The 20,265-nt window shown below is 38.9% G+C and overlaps 1 protein-coding gene across 2 annotated transcripts in view; it reads right to left on the reverse strand.

Annotated features, from left to right (window-relative positions):
* The window catches only part of LOC117756771 (CUB and sushi domain-containing protein 1-like), a 380,356-nt gene that overhangs the window by 35,836 nt on the left and 324,255 nt on the right, over nucleotides 1-20,265 (reverse strand). For both annotated transcript variants that reach the window (XM_034577551.1, XM_034577542.1), the window contains exons 44-55: nucleotides 19,332-19,520; nucleotides 18,638-18,815; nucleotides 13,698-13,843; nucleotides 12,613-12,693; nucleotides 10,488-10,601; nucleotides 9,083-9,199; nucleotides 8,780-8,851; nucleotides 6,624-6,770; nucleotides 3,877-4,065; nucleotides 3,564-3,749; nucleotides 2,876-3,073; nucleotides 1,247-1,420 (exon numbers count right to left, since the gene is read on the reverse strand). In XM_034577551.1, coding sequence (XP_034433442.1) covers nucleotides 1,247-1,420; nucleotides 2,876-3,073; nucleotides 3,564-3,749; nucleotides 3,877-4,065; nucleotides 6,624-6,770; nucleotides 8,780-8,851; nucleotides 9,083-9,199; nucleotides 10,488-10,601; nucleotides 12,613-12,693; nucleotides 13,698-13,843; nucleotides 18,638-18,815; nucleotides 19,332-19,520 — 1,791 coding nt within the window. The remainder of the gene's footprint in view (nucleotides 1-1,246; nucleotides 1,421-2,875; nucleotides 3,074-3,563; nucleotides 3,750-3,876; nucleotides 4,066-6,623; nucleotides 6,771-8,779; nucleotides 8,852-9,082; nucleotides 9,200-10,487; nucleotides 10,602-12,612; nucleotides 12,694-13,697; nucleotides 13,844-18,637; nucleotides 18,816-19,331; nucleotides 19,521-20,265) is intronic.

The following is a 20,265-nucleotide window of genomic DNA, read 5'->3' on the forward strand; positions in this document are numbered from 1 at the left end:
TACATTACTACATGTGTAGCCTTAATTTTCATCTCAACTACACATCCGATAAGATTTGCCAAATCTGCCCACACACACATGAACGCCTGTCAAAGTAGCTACTCAAAACCTACCAGGACAGAAGGCGCCACAGAGAAAACGTGTGTTATTTTGTGTCAGCATGAGACTAAGTAGCCCTATACATCATTTTGCGTGGGTTAATAAATGGGCACAATAGACTTCATGAAATGCCTTCACATCACTTCATTGATTAATCACAGTATCAAGGCTGGTCACTTTAGCTTGAAGTTAAAAACACATTTGTATCTGTGTCTAACAGTCATTTACTGACTTCAAATGTTAAACTCTTCTTACATCAATGCTTATGTTATTTAGCTTTTGCCCTTTTTTTTTGCACGAGAATTTCAGAATAATGACATGAAGGTAGACCTGCTTTATATGATACATTCATCATATAAATGTGGATAAAGTTTCTTACTCAGGTGTGCAACTCCAAGGTTGAATCATCGGAGTGGAGTGCGCATGTAAAACCAGTATTAATCATCTATGGCTCGTGCTTACTGAAGGTCTAAATCAAGCCCTTAATGTAATAAGCGATAAAATGTCTCATAGTACATCATTTGAGTTACTGAGGCATGTGCACAGTTTATCCTACTTATTGCTTGTCTAATTTCCATAGACTTTATCAAGACACCTTTATCAACCCCATGTTTTAATAAAGATTATGAGTGGAATGTATGCCTTCACACATTTCCATTCAGTCTTTACAAAAAGCCCTTGACACAGTTTCGCCCTCTGTGCAGAATATGCAGGACCAATGCACACAGCAGATAAATATGGAGCTTTCATCCCATTATATGAATACATATGCCAGTATGTAAATTATATTAACATACTGGTCTTTAATTTGGCACAACACTTTAACATTATTTATATTTTATAAGATTATAAAAACCACAAGTCTCACAATTGATATCAGGTCATGCTGGATCTTCAACAAAATATAAAAGATACACAAGAGATATTTAATGCAAGATGCCTCCAAGCCATTGATTTAACTCCATTAACAGCTACTACAGTTCATTACCAATATACACTGCTTCGTTTCAGTCTTAATTATTCATATCCTTGAATCTGTGGAATTTACTTTCATTATTGCCCGTGCAGTTCATTTGATTTATTTCTTTAAATGTTTCAGGACAGGATGCAACACAATGTGTAACCTCTCACATTTAGTGGAACTTACCTAAACACCTGGTTTCTGCACCACTCCACAGCCCGTTGGCTCCGCACTCTCTGACATGTGACCCCACCAGGGTGTAGCCATGGTTACACATAAAGATCGCAGTTGCTCCGAATGTGGTCAACGTCCCCAGTTTGGCCCCAAAGGGTGGAGAAGGAAGCTCACCACAGGAGATGACTAAACAATTAGATAAACATTATAAGATAATTTGATTACAGGCATACACAAGAAATTAGATATGATATAGCATGCTAAGGCTATGGGTACAGTTAAATGATCTGTGTTTTATCTGGATATTAGGTGGGTTATGCTGCCAGGTCGTCATTTGAGGTAGGGTGGATAAAACGCTGCAAAACCTGAATTTATTTATTTATTTAGAGAACCAATAAACTTTTTTTCCTGTCCGGCACTTGCGTTGCATTACTAAATCCCTCAGACATGCTGCAGTGTGAGGTAGGTCAAATCAAATAATAAGGGATCGGGAAAAATGAGAAAAACAAACTGAGAATGTAGCCCAATAATATTGTGGTCTGAGATGGCGTAAGATAGATGTCAATTTTTAATCATTTCACTTCACAAATTTGACCTTTTCACCGAAACGTCATATATTATGTAAGACTGAGAAGCTCTGCAGCCTCATGGAAAGTTTTCTAAGTCACTGTTTTCTTAGTACTTTATGAAATATAAGCAGAAAAGGCACATTGCAGAGTAACTCTGTTTGACAAACCAATCGTGCACTATTGGCAACACATAGTTCACATTAATGAATCATAGATATCAGTCAGTTGGAAAATAGTTTTCACACTGTCAAGACATTGTGTGCAATAGTTCAGTTGTCGTAAGATATTTGCAAACACATATACCCCTGGTAACTAGTGTATGTTTGCTGCTCATGCAGATGAAGTGTGAGCGTATGGAGTGTCTTCTCCAGGGAGGTCTTGTTTTCACTGGCATTTGATGGTTAATTAGCAGGTTTACGCAAAAACTACTGGACGGATTGCCATGACATTTTATGAAAGGATGGGGAATGTGTCATAGCCATTATATACTGCCATTCAATTTTGGTGTGGATCTGGATCAGGGGGCAGAGCCAGGAATTTATACTTTCACATTTTTCAACATTATTGTTTATTCTCTGAGAATAATTCATGGGTCTTGGCGAAATACAACATCTGGCATGTTTAGATAACTGATATTTATGAGTCTGTGCAATTTGGTGCAGATCCAAATAAAAACCTGGATGAGGTTTCATAAGGGGACTGTTCATAAGGCCATTCAGTGCTATTCTGGTTCATTCATTGGTTTAAATGGTTCCCCATCCATGACAAGTACCTTCATATGAGAAGTTACATATTATCTGTGCACTGTGAAGTACAAAGGAGTGTGAAGGATTTCATGTATGTGAATATACAGTCTGAGGCCACTCAGTTAAAAAGGATTTCCTAAATCCCAGCTATGGCTGTGTGTCTGTGTAGACTCATAAAGAAGCTATACCCTGTCAATCCTGAGTGCACAGACATCATATCACAGTTTTATTATTATCTTAGTCAGAGTAATGAGAATTCAGGTAATACTGAGTCGTTTTGCTGTCAGTCATATAGCCATCATGATGATGTGTATGTCAATACTCACTCTTGCATGTAGCTGGGTCATCGGATCCTTCCCAGGTCCCGTTGGCAAGGCAGCGAAGTGTCCGATGCCCCAAACCCAAATAGTAGCCTGATGAGCATTCCAGCATCACCATAGACCCAAACTCTCCCAACCCTCCATAGAGCAGGTGGTAGGTCATATGATCCGTCAATACGCCCTCAATGCTAGGGCAGTGAACCGCTAGAAAATAAAAATACAACAAAATAAACTGTTAATTTAATTTAAAAATTAAATATACATATATATATATATCGATAACAACTATCTATATTTTTCATTTTCTTTTTACCTGCAGATTCTTCGGAATTTCACTTTTTGGTTTGTCTAAATTAAATTTATTAATATGACACCCCCTGGCAGAGAATCATTGTGCAAATACAAAATTAATAAATGTATCCTATTTCCAATGTCTGCTTCATTAAATGTCTTCCACATACCATTAATCTTATCATTTGGGAGTAGTTTGTCAATAAAATAGTAGTTGCTGTTTCTGGGCTTTAAACAAATCTCAAATTTGATCACTAAATTACATGGCCACCAAAAAAACGGAGCAAATGTTTCTCCATCTACTGAGCAAGACTGTGAGATACAGATATGAGTTCTGCTAATAGCTACTTTTTGTTTTCTTGTCAACTCATACCTAAATCCCAGTATTAAAAAAAAAACTCACGTAGACATCTGGGGGCTGAGGCAGCATTACTCCAGGTGCCGTCCTCCAAACACACCACTGTCATCGAAACACCGGGGTCAAGTTGGAAACCCTGGTTACAATGGTAGGTAACTTGGCTACCAACAGTGTACTGGTAAGCATGGAAGCTGCCATTGCCTGGCGATTGAGGGATTCCACACGAGATAGCTGCAGCATCACAAAGACATATATACGTCATGGAGGGTGACAGTTTTTAACTCAGGTCTGCGACCACCAGTTCACTTGTGGTCCTTTGGACACCACTGTAGATGATGAATGTTTCCAAAAACTTTACCTTGACAAAAAGGTGTTGGTGTATCCCACTGGAAAAGCCCATTGGAATGGAGCCGGCAGGTGGAATTGGTATAGCCCACCAGGCGGTAACCACGGTTACAGAAGAACTGCAGTCTGCTGCCTGGTTGGAGTTTGGTTCGGTTGACCACACCCCCATTCACTGGGGGATCATTAATGCTACAATAGGCCGCTGGAGACGCAGAGAAAATAAGAAAGACAGGGAGAGTAATGAAATAATATTTGTTTCTCTGGGGTTTTTCAGTTCACAGGAAACATTACGGCTCCAACTCCCATTACCAGGCATTGTGGATAAAAGACATTGATTATCGTCCATTTCCCTCATTGCATTACAGCTAGTAAACAGTGTCAGTGAGTTCAGAGAACATGCTCAGAAATCTGTCAATAATTTAAAGACAGAAGCAGAATAGGTTTTTATCAATTAAAGTCCTTGTTGGCAAACCTTTCCAAGTAATGTAATAATGTCTTCTTCCCAGAACTGAGCATAAAAGCTCAACTACTAGAGGACAGACAACACTCAAAACATCCGGTACAAAATATCACAAGAGGCCACTTGGTTCCCTCTTGCCTGACAGAAATAAGTTACAATCCAGTAACTTATTCCATTTTCATCTGTAATCCTTTTATAGTGTCTCACTTCTCCCTTACCCCAGTGATTCATAATATAGAATATAGCTCACTCTACCTGCTCTAAATCAATCTGTTCCATCTGCACAGCAAATATTTACATCTTATCACAGCGACTCTCTGACATCATCATTCTCTGGTTGTAGAAATATTCAAAGCTGAGGGCGCAGTCCTTTAATTTCTTACTAGTGACTAGTTTAACCGAGAGACAAACTCCTCTTGGATAAGATTGTATCCCAGAGCCTCCGTATCAGGGGATTTACTGTCGTCTAATACTTAGTTGCAGTGGCAATTTTATCTGGGCTGTGAACGATTGCATGAGTTCTCTCCCAGTCTGCAGCAAACACATACAAATTTAATTCCTAGATAAAAGAAATATCAAATAACCTTCAAAACCTTTGTGATACAGAATGCAGTATTTAATTAATCCCAATGGGGAACTTTACAAGAGAACATATTGCTAAAATTCAAATTATATCTTTGCAGACAGGAAAATCAGGATAGTCAGGACAAACTAGTTCAGGAGTGTTGACAATGCAAAGGCAAAAAAGAAAATATACTGTGCCCCTGAGTGAGATTTCACAGACAGCTGTGCAGACTACAAAATAAAAAACAAAATCTGTAAAATTGGCAAACAAGGTAACCACAGATGTTTTATATGTTTTACTATAGCCATTTGAATAATATTCAATTAAATAGTTTGAATCAATTGAGCAGATGATTGCTCTCAGCTATTTGCCTAAATACTGAATCCTCCATTCACATATATTCTTATTTTTATCAGGAAAAGTGACCTTTGTGCCTGAAAAAGTAAAAAGGTACATTGACTCGACCCAAGGACAGGCACCTGAATGAAAAAAAATCTAAAGAAGAAAAATACAACAGTCATTGTGACAGCTCGAACCATAGGTAACACAGACCCTTACATATACACTCGCACCCACACACGTGCACGCACACGCACACACAGATACACACACACGCACGCACACTGAATACGCAACTTGTACTAGTGTGGGGGACCTCATAGGCATAGTACGTTTTTTTCCCCATAATGCTTTTTGTTTACTTAAACCCTGAAGTTAATTGAACCTTAATCCTCCAGCACAGGTGGAGAAGTGAATTAACATAGCTAATAAGTCATAAATCCACGTTATACGTAATTGGTAAACATGCAATATATATACTGCACTCTGTGTGTATGCTGTTTTTCAATATAAAGCACACCAGAGCATGAATAGTGTATAGGAAGTAAAAAAAACTACTATAAATTTCTTTTCTCTATATAGCTGCCGTTGTCACGGCAGTACAACACCATGGGGAGAAGAGGATGCTATTACTTCAGGCCATTGTGTAGATATACCCCACAAACTGAAATATATCGCACATTACTTTTCAGTACAGAGATCCAGGTCCCTGACCTTGTGACTCGCTCCTGTTGAGCCCAAACGGGATCAGAGTTGCTGTAAATTGTGTTTTGTACAACTGAGATTGATTAAGATGTCCAGCAAATGTAAAAGTGTTGGCCCATGATTAAGGGGCAGCTGAACCTCACAACATGAATCTAACAAAGCTAATGGTTAAAGTACCATGGAGTTGGCAAGAACCTGCAGAGATAATACACTCAATCTGAAACAAATTGTCAAATTAACAAATTGGTCTTGCTAATTTTCCATGGCTCCTAATTAGCCTGATGCATAAAAAAAACAATGTTTCCAATTAATGGTGTAGTCTAAATGATTGTGGCTCATGTACCTACACCCTTGATGCATCGATTTATCTTCACGAGGAGAAAGGCCATTGGGTTGTCTATTTATACAAGGAGATATGGTTTTTTCTATACAGCAGGATGGGAACAAATTAAAGTTGTTGTTTTTCTTTGACATAGTAGGACACTCACTGCCTAAAACATCTCCTAAAAAAAAACTACACAGAGAATCAACCTATAAACATAATCAGTTTTCACAACCTAAAGCTATTGAACAGATAAGGAGATAGCTGATAAATAATATTACCGGTATTATTCTCCTGATGTCAACATGTGCAGTGGCTGATTAAAGGAGCAACAGGTAAGAAAGAAAAAGAAGAAAGGAAAGATCTTACCTGAGTATCGCATCTTGAATCCTCTCTTGTTGGTTGCGTGATCCGTGGACCACCGTAGGTAGAGCTGATTCGTTTTGGATGTGAAGTTCAGCTGAGATGAGTGGTTACCACTCAGAGCAACAAGCAGAGGGCTTTGTCCTGAGGATCCTGGAGAAACAGATTAGTGAGACTTTAGAGCTGCTGTGTTTACAGTGCACTCTATAGCTCACAATTTGGAATAATCTTATAATCAGATGCATATTAGCATGATCTGAGATGGAGCTGTACAATATTTTGCAGTTTGAAACAGTTTCATAATTTCTGTGTTATGCAGCTCATGAAGGTGACGGCATCATTAAGCTGCTAGATACCTCAACATTTTTTGTTACCAGCTATTGCAGCAGGATTGGTATTGTATTTAGAGTGTGTGTGTGTGTGTGTGTGTGTGTGTGTGTGTGTGTGTGTGTGTGTGTGTGTGTGTGTGTGTGTGTGTGTGTTTGAGTGTGAGTGTGTGTGTGTCCATCCGTCTGTCTGCCTGATTGAAAATGGGTGGGGCCATGAAAACTAAGTACTCATGGGTTAAAGCATCAAGATGTTGACGGGTGTTGGGACTGGTCTGATCCCATTGGACGGTGCTCCCTGGTTGTAGATGTATTCTGATTGGAGCATATTGTATCGTTCAATCTCATGTTTACAGACCACAACCCAGCACCTGTGTTCTGTTTTGGTCTTGTTTTGAAAGTCTTACCTGTCTTTTATGAATTTTTTAATAAAGCAATGTACCCATTATTTAACACTAAAAACATTTACACACTTAATCAGCTGTAATGTTGACACCTACTGACATTTTGTTCCTTTCAACAAAGTGAAGGGGACTGCAAATCAGAAACATCTCGGCACAGCCGCCTACTCAACAATTATGCCATCGCCCTGGGCAACATCAGAGACGAGACAGAGTTGAACAGGATAATAAACATATTGAATGTTTCCTCATGCTGCTCGAGGATTTTATTACAAATCCCAGAATTCAAAAGATATTAAAGTCATGTGTTATGTTGGCTTATTATGATGTTGGTTACAAACTAAGCTGTAGGCCCCTTAAATAGGACACAATGATTTAAAGATTTGATATTCTGACAGAGATTTACAAATCATTTTTAGTTGTCAGTAATGAAGCTCAGCATAAGTTCAATCACTAAGAATATCTGAAACACTAATTTATTCACAACTCTCTCTGTTTCTGTCTCTCCTTCTCCACACTTTCTCTAATGGGCTGACTGTGGGTGTTCTCTGTAATCCAATCAGATTCTGCCCCAATCTTATTCAGCCAATCGTGTCGTTGCTTTCAAACTTTAAATCTTTTCTCCTCTCTCTCGTTGTCATTTCAGTGAGTCACTGCGACTCTCCTCCACCTCAATAACCTCCAGTCTTCATACCCAAAGTCCGTTCATCTTTGTATTCAGATTCTCAGCATCCCTCCATCCCATCACAGCCATCACCACCGTCTAGACGCCGGCGAGGTTTCCTATTCTACTCACGGCCTCACCCCTTTGAATCATGATATCGTCATGAGGGGGTCTAACCGCCAAAAGACTTTCATTTATATTACATCACTTTCTCAACTCTTCTTTGCACGACAATATACTTTTTTTAAGAGTTATTTGTGAATTTATTGCACAAATAAAGAAACAAAGTTGAGAAAGATAATTCACACACATTCTTGTGGTTCTATCTTTGTGAGGAAGAGAGGACACACATAGGCATAGTGCATTTGCCAGCCCCTTACCTTAACCTTAACCATCACAACTAATTGCCTAACCCTAACCTAAACCAAATTCTAACCCTAACCCCAAAACAAAGTCTTAACCCTCAAAAAAGCCTTTGAAAAAGTGAGGAACGGACAAAATATCCTCACTTTCCAAAATGTCCTTACTCCGTATAAGGTCTATTCTCAAAATGGTCCTCACAAATGTATAAGTACAAGTACACGCACACACTTTCAAACATAATGAGACCTTCTTGGATTCCAGGCAACAAAAATTTATAGTTGTGCATCTTATCAGCTGTTGTGCTATTTATTTTAAATTGAAAGACATGAATTAAAGCTGTGTGTGATAAGGATGTGTGTATGTGTGTGCAGAGTTGTATTAAAAACAGAGAGGAAAAGCTTTGTGTACCATCAAAAATCTCTAGTTCATCAAACTGTTTCTCGCTGTGGAACATCTCTACGTAGATATTGATGGTATAACCTGGGAAACAAGAGAAATGCATTTACAATCACGTCTAAAAAGCTGCCATATGAAGTCTGTACCACATATAAATGCAAACACACACACACAATGCACACAAACTTGTATGCATATGCATTATACATGTAAGTGCACACGAACATGCATATCTTTTATGAGTGCACAGTCTTGCAGACATCACTCTGACACATTATATACATACTGTATGCACCCCCTGGACACACACTGTACCTGGAACCATACGTAGAAGCCATGAGCATGTCTGGCTGTTGGGGTAGTTGCTTGGAAACCCCGGACTAAGTATGACTCCTGATGATGAAGACCGCTCCTCATTGGCCGGGCACTGGGCTGGAGGGTGACAGTCGACCAAAACATTGAAAGCTTGCAGATTACACGTAGATTTCAGGTTTTTAACAAATCTCCTCCCTGATTGGCGTCCAATGTTAATGTTATTCTGCCCACTTACTTTACCTGTCTCGTGTCACCAGCACTTATGCAAAAAGAGCCTTTTCCAGCATGGAAATTCTGTTTTTTATTCAACTTGCTTGCACTGCCAACAGATGAACAGGGGTCATGTGGGGTTTAGTCAGAATGTGTATAATCTGTAGACACATGGTGTCTGCCTTTAAAACCTGCCTATTCAATGAGACACTAAAAGCCTCTCCCAGTCGTTCTAGGTGATGACTGTTTAGGTATCATGTCACAGAAAAGGATCTGTCCTCCAGGTTGTCTGGAGAGAAACTTTGGTTTCATGTTCTCTTATAAGAGTGCTTGCCTCTTTTGCTCCTACTTTATAATGGAAAGCACAATGACCATTCTACTTGTACTTCTACTGTGGCAGGAAAAGATAATTGAGCAATAATCATCAGAATTCAGTTTTGTTATAGAAATACCAGGAGCTGGTTCTGGCAATTGATGTATTCAAGATGCTAACTGCTACTAAAATGGGTGCTTTCTACATGTGCATACACTGACATTGAAGGACCAACAGGGTAAAATAATTATATGCCTCTTCACTATTTAAAGTATAATAAAACGAGAGGCTTTGGTATAATAAGTCTAATTGACTGACACTGAGCTTGGTTGCGGATGTGTTGGTGAAACAATAATTACACAACAATAACAATTTCTATAGCTGAACAAATTACAGCCATATAAAGTGCAGCAATATGTGTCCTCTGATTCAAATTTTCTTTCGATTCTTCAAAGTTTTGGTTCACATTAGTGGGTAATAGTAACAATGGTAGAAAGGTGAATTAGCATTAAATTAGAAGTCCATCTATCAGGAGGAGACATGAATATCAGTTTACTCATGTGGACTAACACTCAGCCAGAGTAAACAGCTGTATGACATCTCCTGTGGCTGCAAAGAGAACTTGGTTAACAAAACTGAAGTCCTGAAAAGACCTGGCTCTTTACAGATCGGAACAATACAACAAAAAGGCGCCTTAAATTGCATTACGGGAAATGCAGGATTAGTGTTGACGAATACACACATTTCAGAGTAAACACAGTCGATTCAGTTACAATTTCAATGGCTTTTACAGACATAATGCTGTGGAGCACAATGGACGTCACTCTGACACTTGCTGGAATTCAGGGTCATATTTTTTTACAATGATTAGTGATGTCTTACCTTGACATGATGGTGGCGGGGCCTCAAAGAGCAAATGGGAGTTGAGACTGCACATAAGCTCTGCTTTTCCAATCAGTGTGTATCCAGGTAAACAGCGATACTTTACAATATCACCTAAAGCAGAGGAGATATTAAAATCTTGTTGAACTCCATTCTATAAGCATTTCTACAGTTACGTCTTCTTGATTATACAATTCATCATACCTGGGGAAGTCTTATGTTAAACTAGCTATAAGTCTAAATCGGTCTAAACCTTTAAGGTATTATTTTGTAAGCAGAGTGCTCGGAAACAGTTGATTGGTTGTGTTACTCCATTTTAAGAGGCAGAGTTGACAGGCCTGCAATCTTGAAAGGGGCAGAGATGTAATACATGTTCCAAACTTAGCACCCAGGAGTGTACAGTCACAGCATGGGGCCTCTGTTCGTTTAAACCTGTTCGACAGAAGAAAAACACAACGTTTAACCTTTCTTTGACCTCGTTCACAGGTTGCATAATTGGCTTTTAGACTGACCGACAATAAAACTGTCCCTGTCTCTCAGAGGTTGTCCACTTTGCCAGGTTTTATGGATGTAAATTTGACACTACATGCTCTCAAATGGTCGAAGGGCTTTTAAGATTTGTATGTATGATTACTGCAAACTCCCTGCCTTGGGTCTTTACTCTGTCACAGAGGATGGAATTGAGTTTTGCTGTGAGTAGGTGCTTCTAGTTGCTGCTGCTGTGGTGTAGTGTAGTGGCAATAATTCAAATTAATCCTTACACAGTAAATCACAAATATAAAATAGTGCTATCACTCTCAATCACGGCAAAATTTACATTATCTGTGTCCTATTAGAAACAAAGCATCTAATTCTGGGGTTTTTTCATGTGAGTGTCCGATGTCTCTATTGACTCTATAATAAAACTTCTACACCATTATTCATTCATTTTCAAAAGGTCAAAGACAAAAATGTAAAAAACAAAAAAAATCTAGAAGTCTTTCAAAAATTAACTAGGTTTTCTGGGTTTGTAAAAAGATGACATTTCAAAATGTACGTTTTCTGAAAAAAAAATATTTTGATACTTTGCCCGAAGCGAACTAGACTCTGGCAGGGTAGCACTGGCAGGGTAAATTGATTTTTCTGTGGGTTTTATGAAATGTCTGCTTAAAAAAAAAAAACTGCTCTCGAAAGGTCACCAAACCTTAAAGTAAGATGCTTTGAGCAAATCACATAATACAGAGCTGAGGGAAAATGGAAAACTTGACAAGCGATTATTTCTCCTAAATTGAATGTTCTTCAGAAGCTTGTGAAAAAATGTGTTAGATTTCAAAACGAAAAATAGTTGTGTTTTCCCACAGTGTTTGTTGTTCGACCAAGCTCTACACAATGCACACAACACAATACAAAACAACACTGTAATTAGGAAGTTAGTTTATAGAACAATGCTATTAACTGACCACAAATCGTTGCGATGATTGCACACAGCATTTCATTACCACTACTGCTACCACTGTGAATTCCATTAGGACATTTTTAGAAATGATGGAAGCCTTTCAGTTTTCCCATTAATAGAGCCTTGTTCATGTTTATGCTTTTAACCAACATCATCAGTGATGCTTCTAGTGGGTCATCAGTTCTATCTTTCAACATCACACACCCTCGCCCAGGCAAAGCAGCCATGGTTGATTGTGTCCAGGCAGCGCCCCCTCCACCCTCGGCTCTCCTCTCCTGAGCCAGCGCCACCATGAAGCAACTTCTGCTGCCTCTGGTAAATGTGATGGTTATTTGCCTGCTGGCCCTTGTGATGCCCAGCATGCTGTACACTTTGCAGAGACACTAACTGTACCTCGGCATTCCAGTTCACTATCTACGCACTGTGGTCACTAAAGGTCGGGAACCAGTGCAGTGAGAAAAGCCTGCCAGAGTCATGACGATCCAAAGATAACAAATTAGAAGTTATATTATCTTTTACAGCCAAAGAGTGATATGGGTCCTCTGTAATTTAATTTTAGTGATTATATTAAAATGTATCAAGAATCTTCACACATTTTGTTTGTGTCAGGGTCAGTTGGTGTGTCTGTTTTTCTACTGTCAACATATTTTTTGCTGTATGAAGGTTATAATTATTAATCAGGCTCATTACCTATCTGGAAGTCTTCATCTTCATATATCACCTCTGCGTTCTCCACAGCAGGCGGAGGAGGGCATTTCTTCAGACGATAAGCTGGAGAGAAGGAAATACAGTAAGGTACTCCCTATTGATGAGATAGAAATACTCAAAGATATGAATTAGTTTATTCCTAAAAAAGATTGAAATGCAATGAAGTGATGGAGAGCAATAGAAGTGAGTGAAAGAAGAAAAGTAGCTGTGCTCCAGCATCTCTCCCTCTGTGTCTTTTATCCCACTAAAACCTACGGTAGCCTCTGAAAGCAAACAACCTCAAACAAACAACATGAGAAAAACTTGAATTGTCAAGTTTTTCAGCCTCAGTTAATCATGATGCATTTCATTGGTCACGTGTCTTGAATACTATGAAATCACATTAAATACACTTGTGTTGCATCGAGCGAAAAAAAGAAGGATTCAGCCGTCAAAGCTGATCTTGGTTATTCAAATCAAAAGTTATGGGAATGATGTTCGAAGTGGTTAGTGCACAGCATTACTCACTCTCAGGGTAGGAACATAATAGTAGGTATCATACTTTCAAATGCAGATGACATATATAAATAAATAAATTGAACTTTTTGTCCACTCAGTTGCAGAATAAAGTTTTGTTACTGAAAAAAACCTGGTACTTGGTGTATCTGTCCCTTTACCCATATGTGTCAGACTGTATCACATTATACGTACATTATGTTATGCACACAAAACTACTGTGTAAGGCCACCTATACTACAGGTATGTGTGTGTGTGTGTGTGTGTGTGTGTGTGTGTGTGTGTGTGTGTGTGTATTCCTGTACTGATTGCTTTGTGAGGACCAAGCATAGACCCTACAGAGTGAGGACATTTTTAGAAAGTGAGGACATTTTGGCCGGTCCTCACTTTGTCAATGGGCTGTTTAAGGGTTAAGACTTGGTTTTAGGGTTAGGATTAGAATTAGGTTAGGGTTAGGCATTTAGTTTGGATGGTTAAGGTAAGGGACTTGGGAATGCATTATGCCAATGAGTGTCTTCACTAAGATAGAAGTAAAAATATGTGTGTGTGTGTGTGTGTATGTGTAACTGTACCATGGTAGTTGAGTATGAAGAACCCTCCAGTTGAAAAGTCAGAGTGAAAGCGGATCAGGACCTTTGGGCTGCTACTGTATGCTGACTCTAATGCTGTGTTGCCACTGAAGACTCCAAGCTGAGGGCTGGGTGTATCTGGGCCATCCCTAAATAAAGAAAGAGAGACAACAAAGACAAGTGGTGATGCTTAAACTGCAGGTAGGATACACTGCAGCAAACAGATGGAGACGTGGAAAGCAATGACTGGCAAAAAGATATCTATGCATATGATATACAATGATTTACTGTCTTTACAAAGCAAGCAAAGCCCTTTCAGTTAAAAATGTATTAGGTGCAAACTAAATTTAACAAGGGGTGACATGTAAATAATTATAGCTAGATGTGCAAGGTAAGGACAACACAAATAAAATCTATTATAAAATGAAAATAAATATGAAAGAATTATAATTTCTGAATAATAATCATAAAAACAATTTAGGAATATTTTTCCTTACAATCACCATAATATTTTGAAATCTGCTTAAACTGTCAAATTCCTCATAATGGAAATCAGTAATAATAGCTGATTTACAGGGAGATCATAGGTTGAGAACAGTGTGAACGTCTTAGGAAATGATAATTGAGGATATGCTTTCACTGACTGGATTTAATTTCTGAGAAGAGAAACTGAAGCCAGAACACGGTAACCTTCTTCAAAACAAACAGAAAACAGATATCTGCTCAGCCCACATGTGTCTTCATTGAAGAGGTAGCAAAAATATTTTTGTTTTTTTCCCCTCTTTGGTTTTTCGAACAAAGCCCATGGATTAAAGGCTTAACTTCACTCATTAAATATTGAATGTTTTTGAAAGGTTACATTTTATAAAGTTCCTAAATGCCCAGTTTTAGGTTTTTAATGAACATGCCATTGGATTAAACAAGGGTTTTAAAATTTTAATTCATGAAGAGTGCCTGGGATCTCTTGGCTGCTCAATAATTCAAGGTCTTCTGAAGGTGTTGGAGCTCTTTGGAGAATCAAAGTGTGCTATTTGGATCATTTAAATCTAAACTGAGTCATAAATTACAAATCCATATTACAATATCTCCCACAGCCCGAATACAGTTATAATGCAAATTATTAAAACATGTATTTAGACTCAAGGTGTACAAAATGATAATGTATACTGTATTTTGTGTGACAATCGTTAAATTACATAATGCTTTATTGTTTATTTACTCAGACACAAATCACACTCTTCCCAGCAATATTTTATGGGTATTCAAAAAATGCTTTGTTCACCACAATGTATTAAGCAGGCAGAACATGTGCACGAGGAGAGTGAACGTGACAGAGGTAATTGTAACTCTGAACACTAGGATGATCCAAGACAACATGAGAAACCTGTACCTCTAAAAGGGGGTAGTTCTACTATCAAAGACTTTGACCATATCTTCGGCCCATATTTATTTTGTGTACAGCTATAATCAAAAAGTCGTCTTACCTTTATATATTTTTAATGTTAATATTTCATTTATTGTTTTGAAAGGATCATTCATTTAGTAAGACTTAACACACAGGTGATTGGGTGCAGTGCTGGGATAGGCTGGGATTGGGAAAAATACATTAACAGAGTGATGGGGGCTGACACCATTCACCTTCAAATGAAATAATTTTACAGTATAATCAGTGCATCCTTGGCAACAGCACTCTCAGGGTCTAATGGAGGAGAAAACAGTGGAGCCACGACAAAATCATCTCTGAGAGTAATCTGACAGCTTTGTGCTGAAGATTCAGATTTACCATGTGAAAGAATCAGAAATTACTCACGGAACAACAAAACTGTGACATGAGACCAGACTTTGTGCATTAAAATACCATGATGTGCCTTAAGTGTGTTCTTTTTCTTTTTTTTTTGCTCTGACAGCGTTTATCACAGCTGATTGCTGCAATTTTCTGAGCTTTTATAGATGCTTTTTCCTGTTGAATGAAACAAACCATAACTGTGTTTACCACTTCTGGTTTGATTTTTCTTTCTTTTCAAAAGACCAGCACTAAGAGAGATCCAATATTATACAAAGCACCACTAGTGCACAAAATCATTTGAACATTGTCAAAGATATTTTAAAAATATGGTTATTTAATAAGCTTTTCACTTGGTCAGATGATTTCAGTGAGTGAACAGTATAACAAATTACTCTGCTGTTATGGTGTTAGATGCATCGCCCACTGTTAGAATATGGTCCAGTGAATTTAGGCAACATGCCAAACACGAATGGTGGCAGACCACAGAGACAACCTAGGTCCCTGACATCTGGATACAGCTGCTGTCACGTGAACTCAGTGGTACTGGGCAGAAACCAGTAAACACACATCACTGAGATATAAGACAACATGGGCTAAACACAGCAATCACAGCTTCGGTGAATGACAGACCCGAAAGAAGCATGCTGGTGAAGAAAACCACTGAGAGTGAATGTCTCGTCTCATCAGATCATTAAAACTGCCTCGTTGTTTGACTGCTGATTTTAAGAGTCAGCTGTTCCAGGTGGCATTTCAAAATGGAAATGCTCCAAACTAAAGCAATGCCTTATGAACATATCACTCTATATGGCTTATAATGTTCATTGCACAACATTTAGATTTATATATCTATACACATAAACCATTTGAAAAATCTTTGGGCTACAGCATCTACAACTGGAGGTTTAATTTGACCAGTGACATGCTTGCTTTGCTCCACTTATTCAGATCCAGTATGATTCAGCTCGGGATCAAACTCATAAAACTAACCATTACAAGTTTCATATTTCACTAAATAGAAACTATGTATCCAATCAATTCCTTATTAACCCAGCAGTTCACACAGGGAATAATGCATCTCCTCCCACTCTCTGTCCAAGTCAATTCACAAATCCAAACTCCAAATCTCTGATACTGTGCTTTTATTCACTGCTGATGCACATAATTAAGGTACAAAATCCATCATGGATGAAGAAGTTTCAGAAGGCCGGACATGTTCATGATTATAGTCATTCATCCACTGGAAAAACCCTTAGTACATCTCACACTGCTACAACCTTGTATGTGTAAAGCAAACTCGTGACTGTCTGGGCGAGTTGAAAGAACCAACAGATGAACAAAAAAAAGTATTAAGCTTCAGGCCACCAGGATGTAAGCTAGAATGCAAGATCTGTTGAAGCACAGATGAGCATTGAGTGCATCTCCAGTGAAAAGAAAGGTGACCTGAGTCACTGATGCAGTAACCTTTGTTCTGACTGACAACAACTGGAAGGCAATTATGTGTGTTACACCTGTGCTGTGATGTACACCAGCAGTACATCTGTCCGTAGTAAACCATCTTTGAAGTGACATACCTGTAACGGATGTAGTTTTGAAATAAGTAATTTATTTTATGCACATTAGCTGATTCAAATACATCAAACGTACAGGCTGTGTCTTTGATGGTTATTCAGTGTTCGAAAACAGAGAGCACTGACGTAGGTAACAGCTCTCTACCCTTTACCTGACTGTAATGTCGATGCAATAGACCTTTGGATCATCCACTCTAAATCTGTCCACAGCCCTGGAAGGAAGATGGTATCCCACTGGGTCTGAGAAAAGGACTCCTCTCTTCAGAGTCAGCCTCCAGTCACTTCCAAATATATTCATGTGTTGGAGATATAGCTTGACTGAGCAGTGCTACAGTCCATTATGTACACACTAATCTCACCTAACAGATGTCTTATTGCTACCCTACAATCTATGAATGTGTTTTTATAATTTGATTCACTATGAAATGTACCAAAAACACACGAATCACAAAAATCAATTTGCAACTGTAAAACCAGCCTCTCCGCACCCGTCTCCGCGCGGCTGTGGTGGCTGGTGAGATTGAAGGCGAGTAGTCACCGACTGTGAATCTATTACTTTCCCACTGCCTGCATTTCAGCTGCCCACTCCCCAGAGCTTGACTCTTCAGCCCGAACATTAACACCTGACCTCAGCACAAACATCAAATATGTCTTTACTGAACCAAACCTGCACCAATTGATGACATGTCCCAAATACTACAAGATCCTATTTCTCTTCCTTATAAATTCACTGTTCAATGTTGTTTTTGTTGGCAAACACAAATTGTTAAGTGAGAAATTTCTCTTGGACTGACCCCAACTTGTGAGATCCAGTGGAGTCCCGTTGGATTTGTGACCCCCAGCTCCACCATTCCTTTCATTACTTTTCCCCTCTCCCCACTGAATCTCATCATTACTGCCAGAGTTCCTGAGCCCTATCCGGGTCTCTGTGTGGCCATGCTACTGAGTTAGATTGAATTGGTCAGTGGTCCCATTGTAAATGCATTACTCTCACACCCCCTCTATTACAGTTTTACCTCCACACTGAATCCTATTATTACTGCAGGAGAGTCTGTGTATGCATATCACAGAGTATGTGTGTGTGTGTGTGTGCGTGTGTGTGTGTGTGTGTGTGTGTGTGTGTGTGTGTGTGTGTGTGTGTGTGTGTGTGTGTGTGTGTGTGTGTGTGTGTGTATCGGGGGTCTAAGGAGCTGTGATCTCCCTGTATTGACCAAGCCATACACAGATGGATTTGAGTTGATCTCCTTGTATGATAAAGTAATAAACAATTGACATATATATTGTATTCCTGCCTTTGCAAAGTCAAGACTGTTTTATAAAGTAAAAGATATATGAATAGAAAATGCAGTCAATACCAGGGATGTCTGTTTGAGAGAATATATGAGAGGGACTGACAACGATGAATAAAAAATAAAAGTAAAAGTTGATTCACCGGTTTCTTGTTAGTGTGCAGAGAGAAGACAGGCTATAAGAGCATTCAGGACTTAGCCATCAGTGATGCAATCATTTCCAGGATAAAGGGCAACGTGGAGAAGAAGCTTTTGCATTTGTGTGTGTATGTGCATTCAAGTGCGAGTACCCACACTTACCAGACAGCAATGTAATCAGTGACAGGCTCCGTCTGCAACAAGGTAAAGTTGATATAAACTCCATGTCCATGGGGAACAGTGATGAGCCAGATACAGTCCTGGGAGTTGGGATATTCATTGGGGTACTGAGGTGAATAGATGGTCCCATTTTCAGCCGTGACATTATAGCCGCAAGGAGCTGTAAAAAAAAAGAGCAGTGTTGTAAAGTTCTCCATTTGCAAATTTGTCACTTTCTTGTAACGTGCTAGACCTGGAAGGATCAGGGGCCATGACTAACTGCTGAGCTGCAGACAGTAAAGATTATAATTCTTATCATCTCTATTAACAGCAGTAGTTATAGTGGTGGTGGTAATGAGGTAATGATTTTCGTATAAATGAGTCTCACATGTTATTTACTTTCTACTTATTTGCCAACAGTGTTGATTTGTGTTACTGGTGAAAGATGAGATTAACTTTTATGCAAATTCAATCAGGATAACAATAACTTATAATTGTCTAAATTATGATTATTAATTGGTCTGTAGGGGATGTTTTTGGAGTACAGGAGGTAACAGTAAAAAAAAGCGTGAACAATTTGTGGAGTGTATTTTTTCTAAATTACATTATTAGTTTGATTATCATACAAACCTTTTATCCAATTAACAGACATGAACATTTTGCGGAATACTCTCATATAAAAGTCATTGGTTCTTACCCTCACACCGTGGAAACGGGTGGTTCCACTTCCGGTTGGTCCCATGCAGGCAGGTTAGTACCGGGTGTCCAATCAAAACATAACCTGGGTAGCACTGAAAAGTTACAGATTGGCCAGCGCTGTAGTCACTGTTGATGATGTCACCATTGGGGAAAGGAAAGGGGTCCTGGCAGTTTTGCAGTTGATAGGCTAAAGAGAGAGACAATGATGATTTAATTTAGTTTAATCGGTTTAATTCCAGTTTTACATGATTTTTAGGCATCAGGAAAATAATACAAGCTGCTCATTGGTTTCCTACAGGAAGGCATACAGTTATACTCCGAATAAATGCAATGTAGTTATGTTTCTCTATTTTCTGTTAGTCTTGTCTCCCAAGTCCCAAATGTGACTGCAAAATGAATTTTGAGTTTGAGTGATTGCATTCAAACCATATTTTCTATCTACATCTAATAGACTTGAAGGGCATGAACAAATCTATGTCTAACAGAGGTCACCAGCAGTAAGTGCAGCAATATATCTTATCTACTTCTACAAAGTTCTCTGGAACACTTGAAACTTTTAAGCACATCTCACTCTGTGTGAGTGTCATGGTAAGTCAAGGCCTTCCATTATAGGTGCTATTGAAAAAGAGCAGTGGTGACTCTCATCAAATGAGGAGAGAAGATAGAGCGAGCACAAGAAGAGGCACCAAGCACCAGGTCAATACAAACAGGGTCCGTAGCAATATCCAGATCCTGAGGTGCATATTGTGCAAAGAGGCCTGGCAGATAGCCCGTGCTGGTGGTAGCAGGATCCATAATGTAGCAAGGAACTGTATACAACACAATCAGGGCACAGTGTGTGTGCAGAACACCATTGGTGCTGCTCAGTATGACCCAAATTGGAGAAGCCACAACAGAGTTTTGTGAGCATAAGAATGAATATCCTGTTTGAC

The sequence above is a fragment of the Hippoglossus hippoglossus genome, chromosome 3, assembly GCF_009819705.1.
Source record: "Hippoglossus hippoglossus isolate fHipHip1 chromosome 3, fHipHip1.pri, whole genome shotgun sequence".
In the NCBI taxonomy this organism is placed as follows: Eukaryota; Metazoa; Chordata; class Actinopteri; order Pleuronectiformes; family Pleuronectidae; genus Hippoglossus; species Hippoglossus hippoglossus.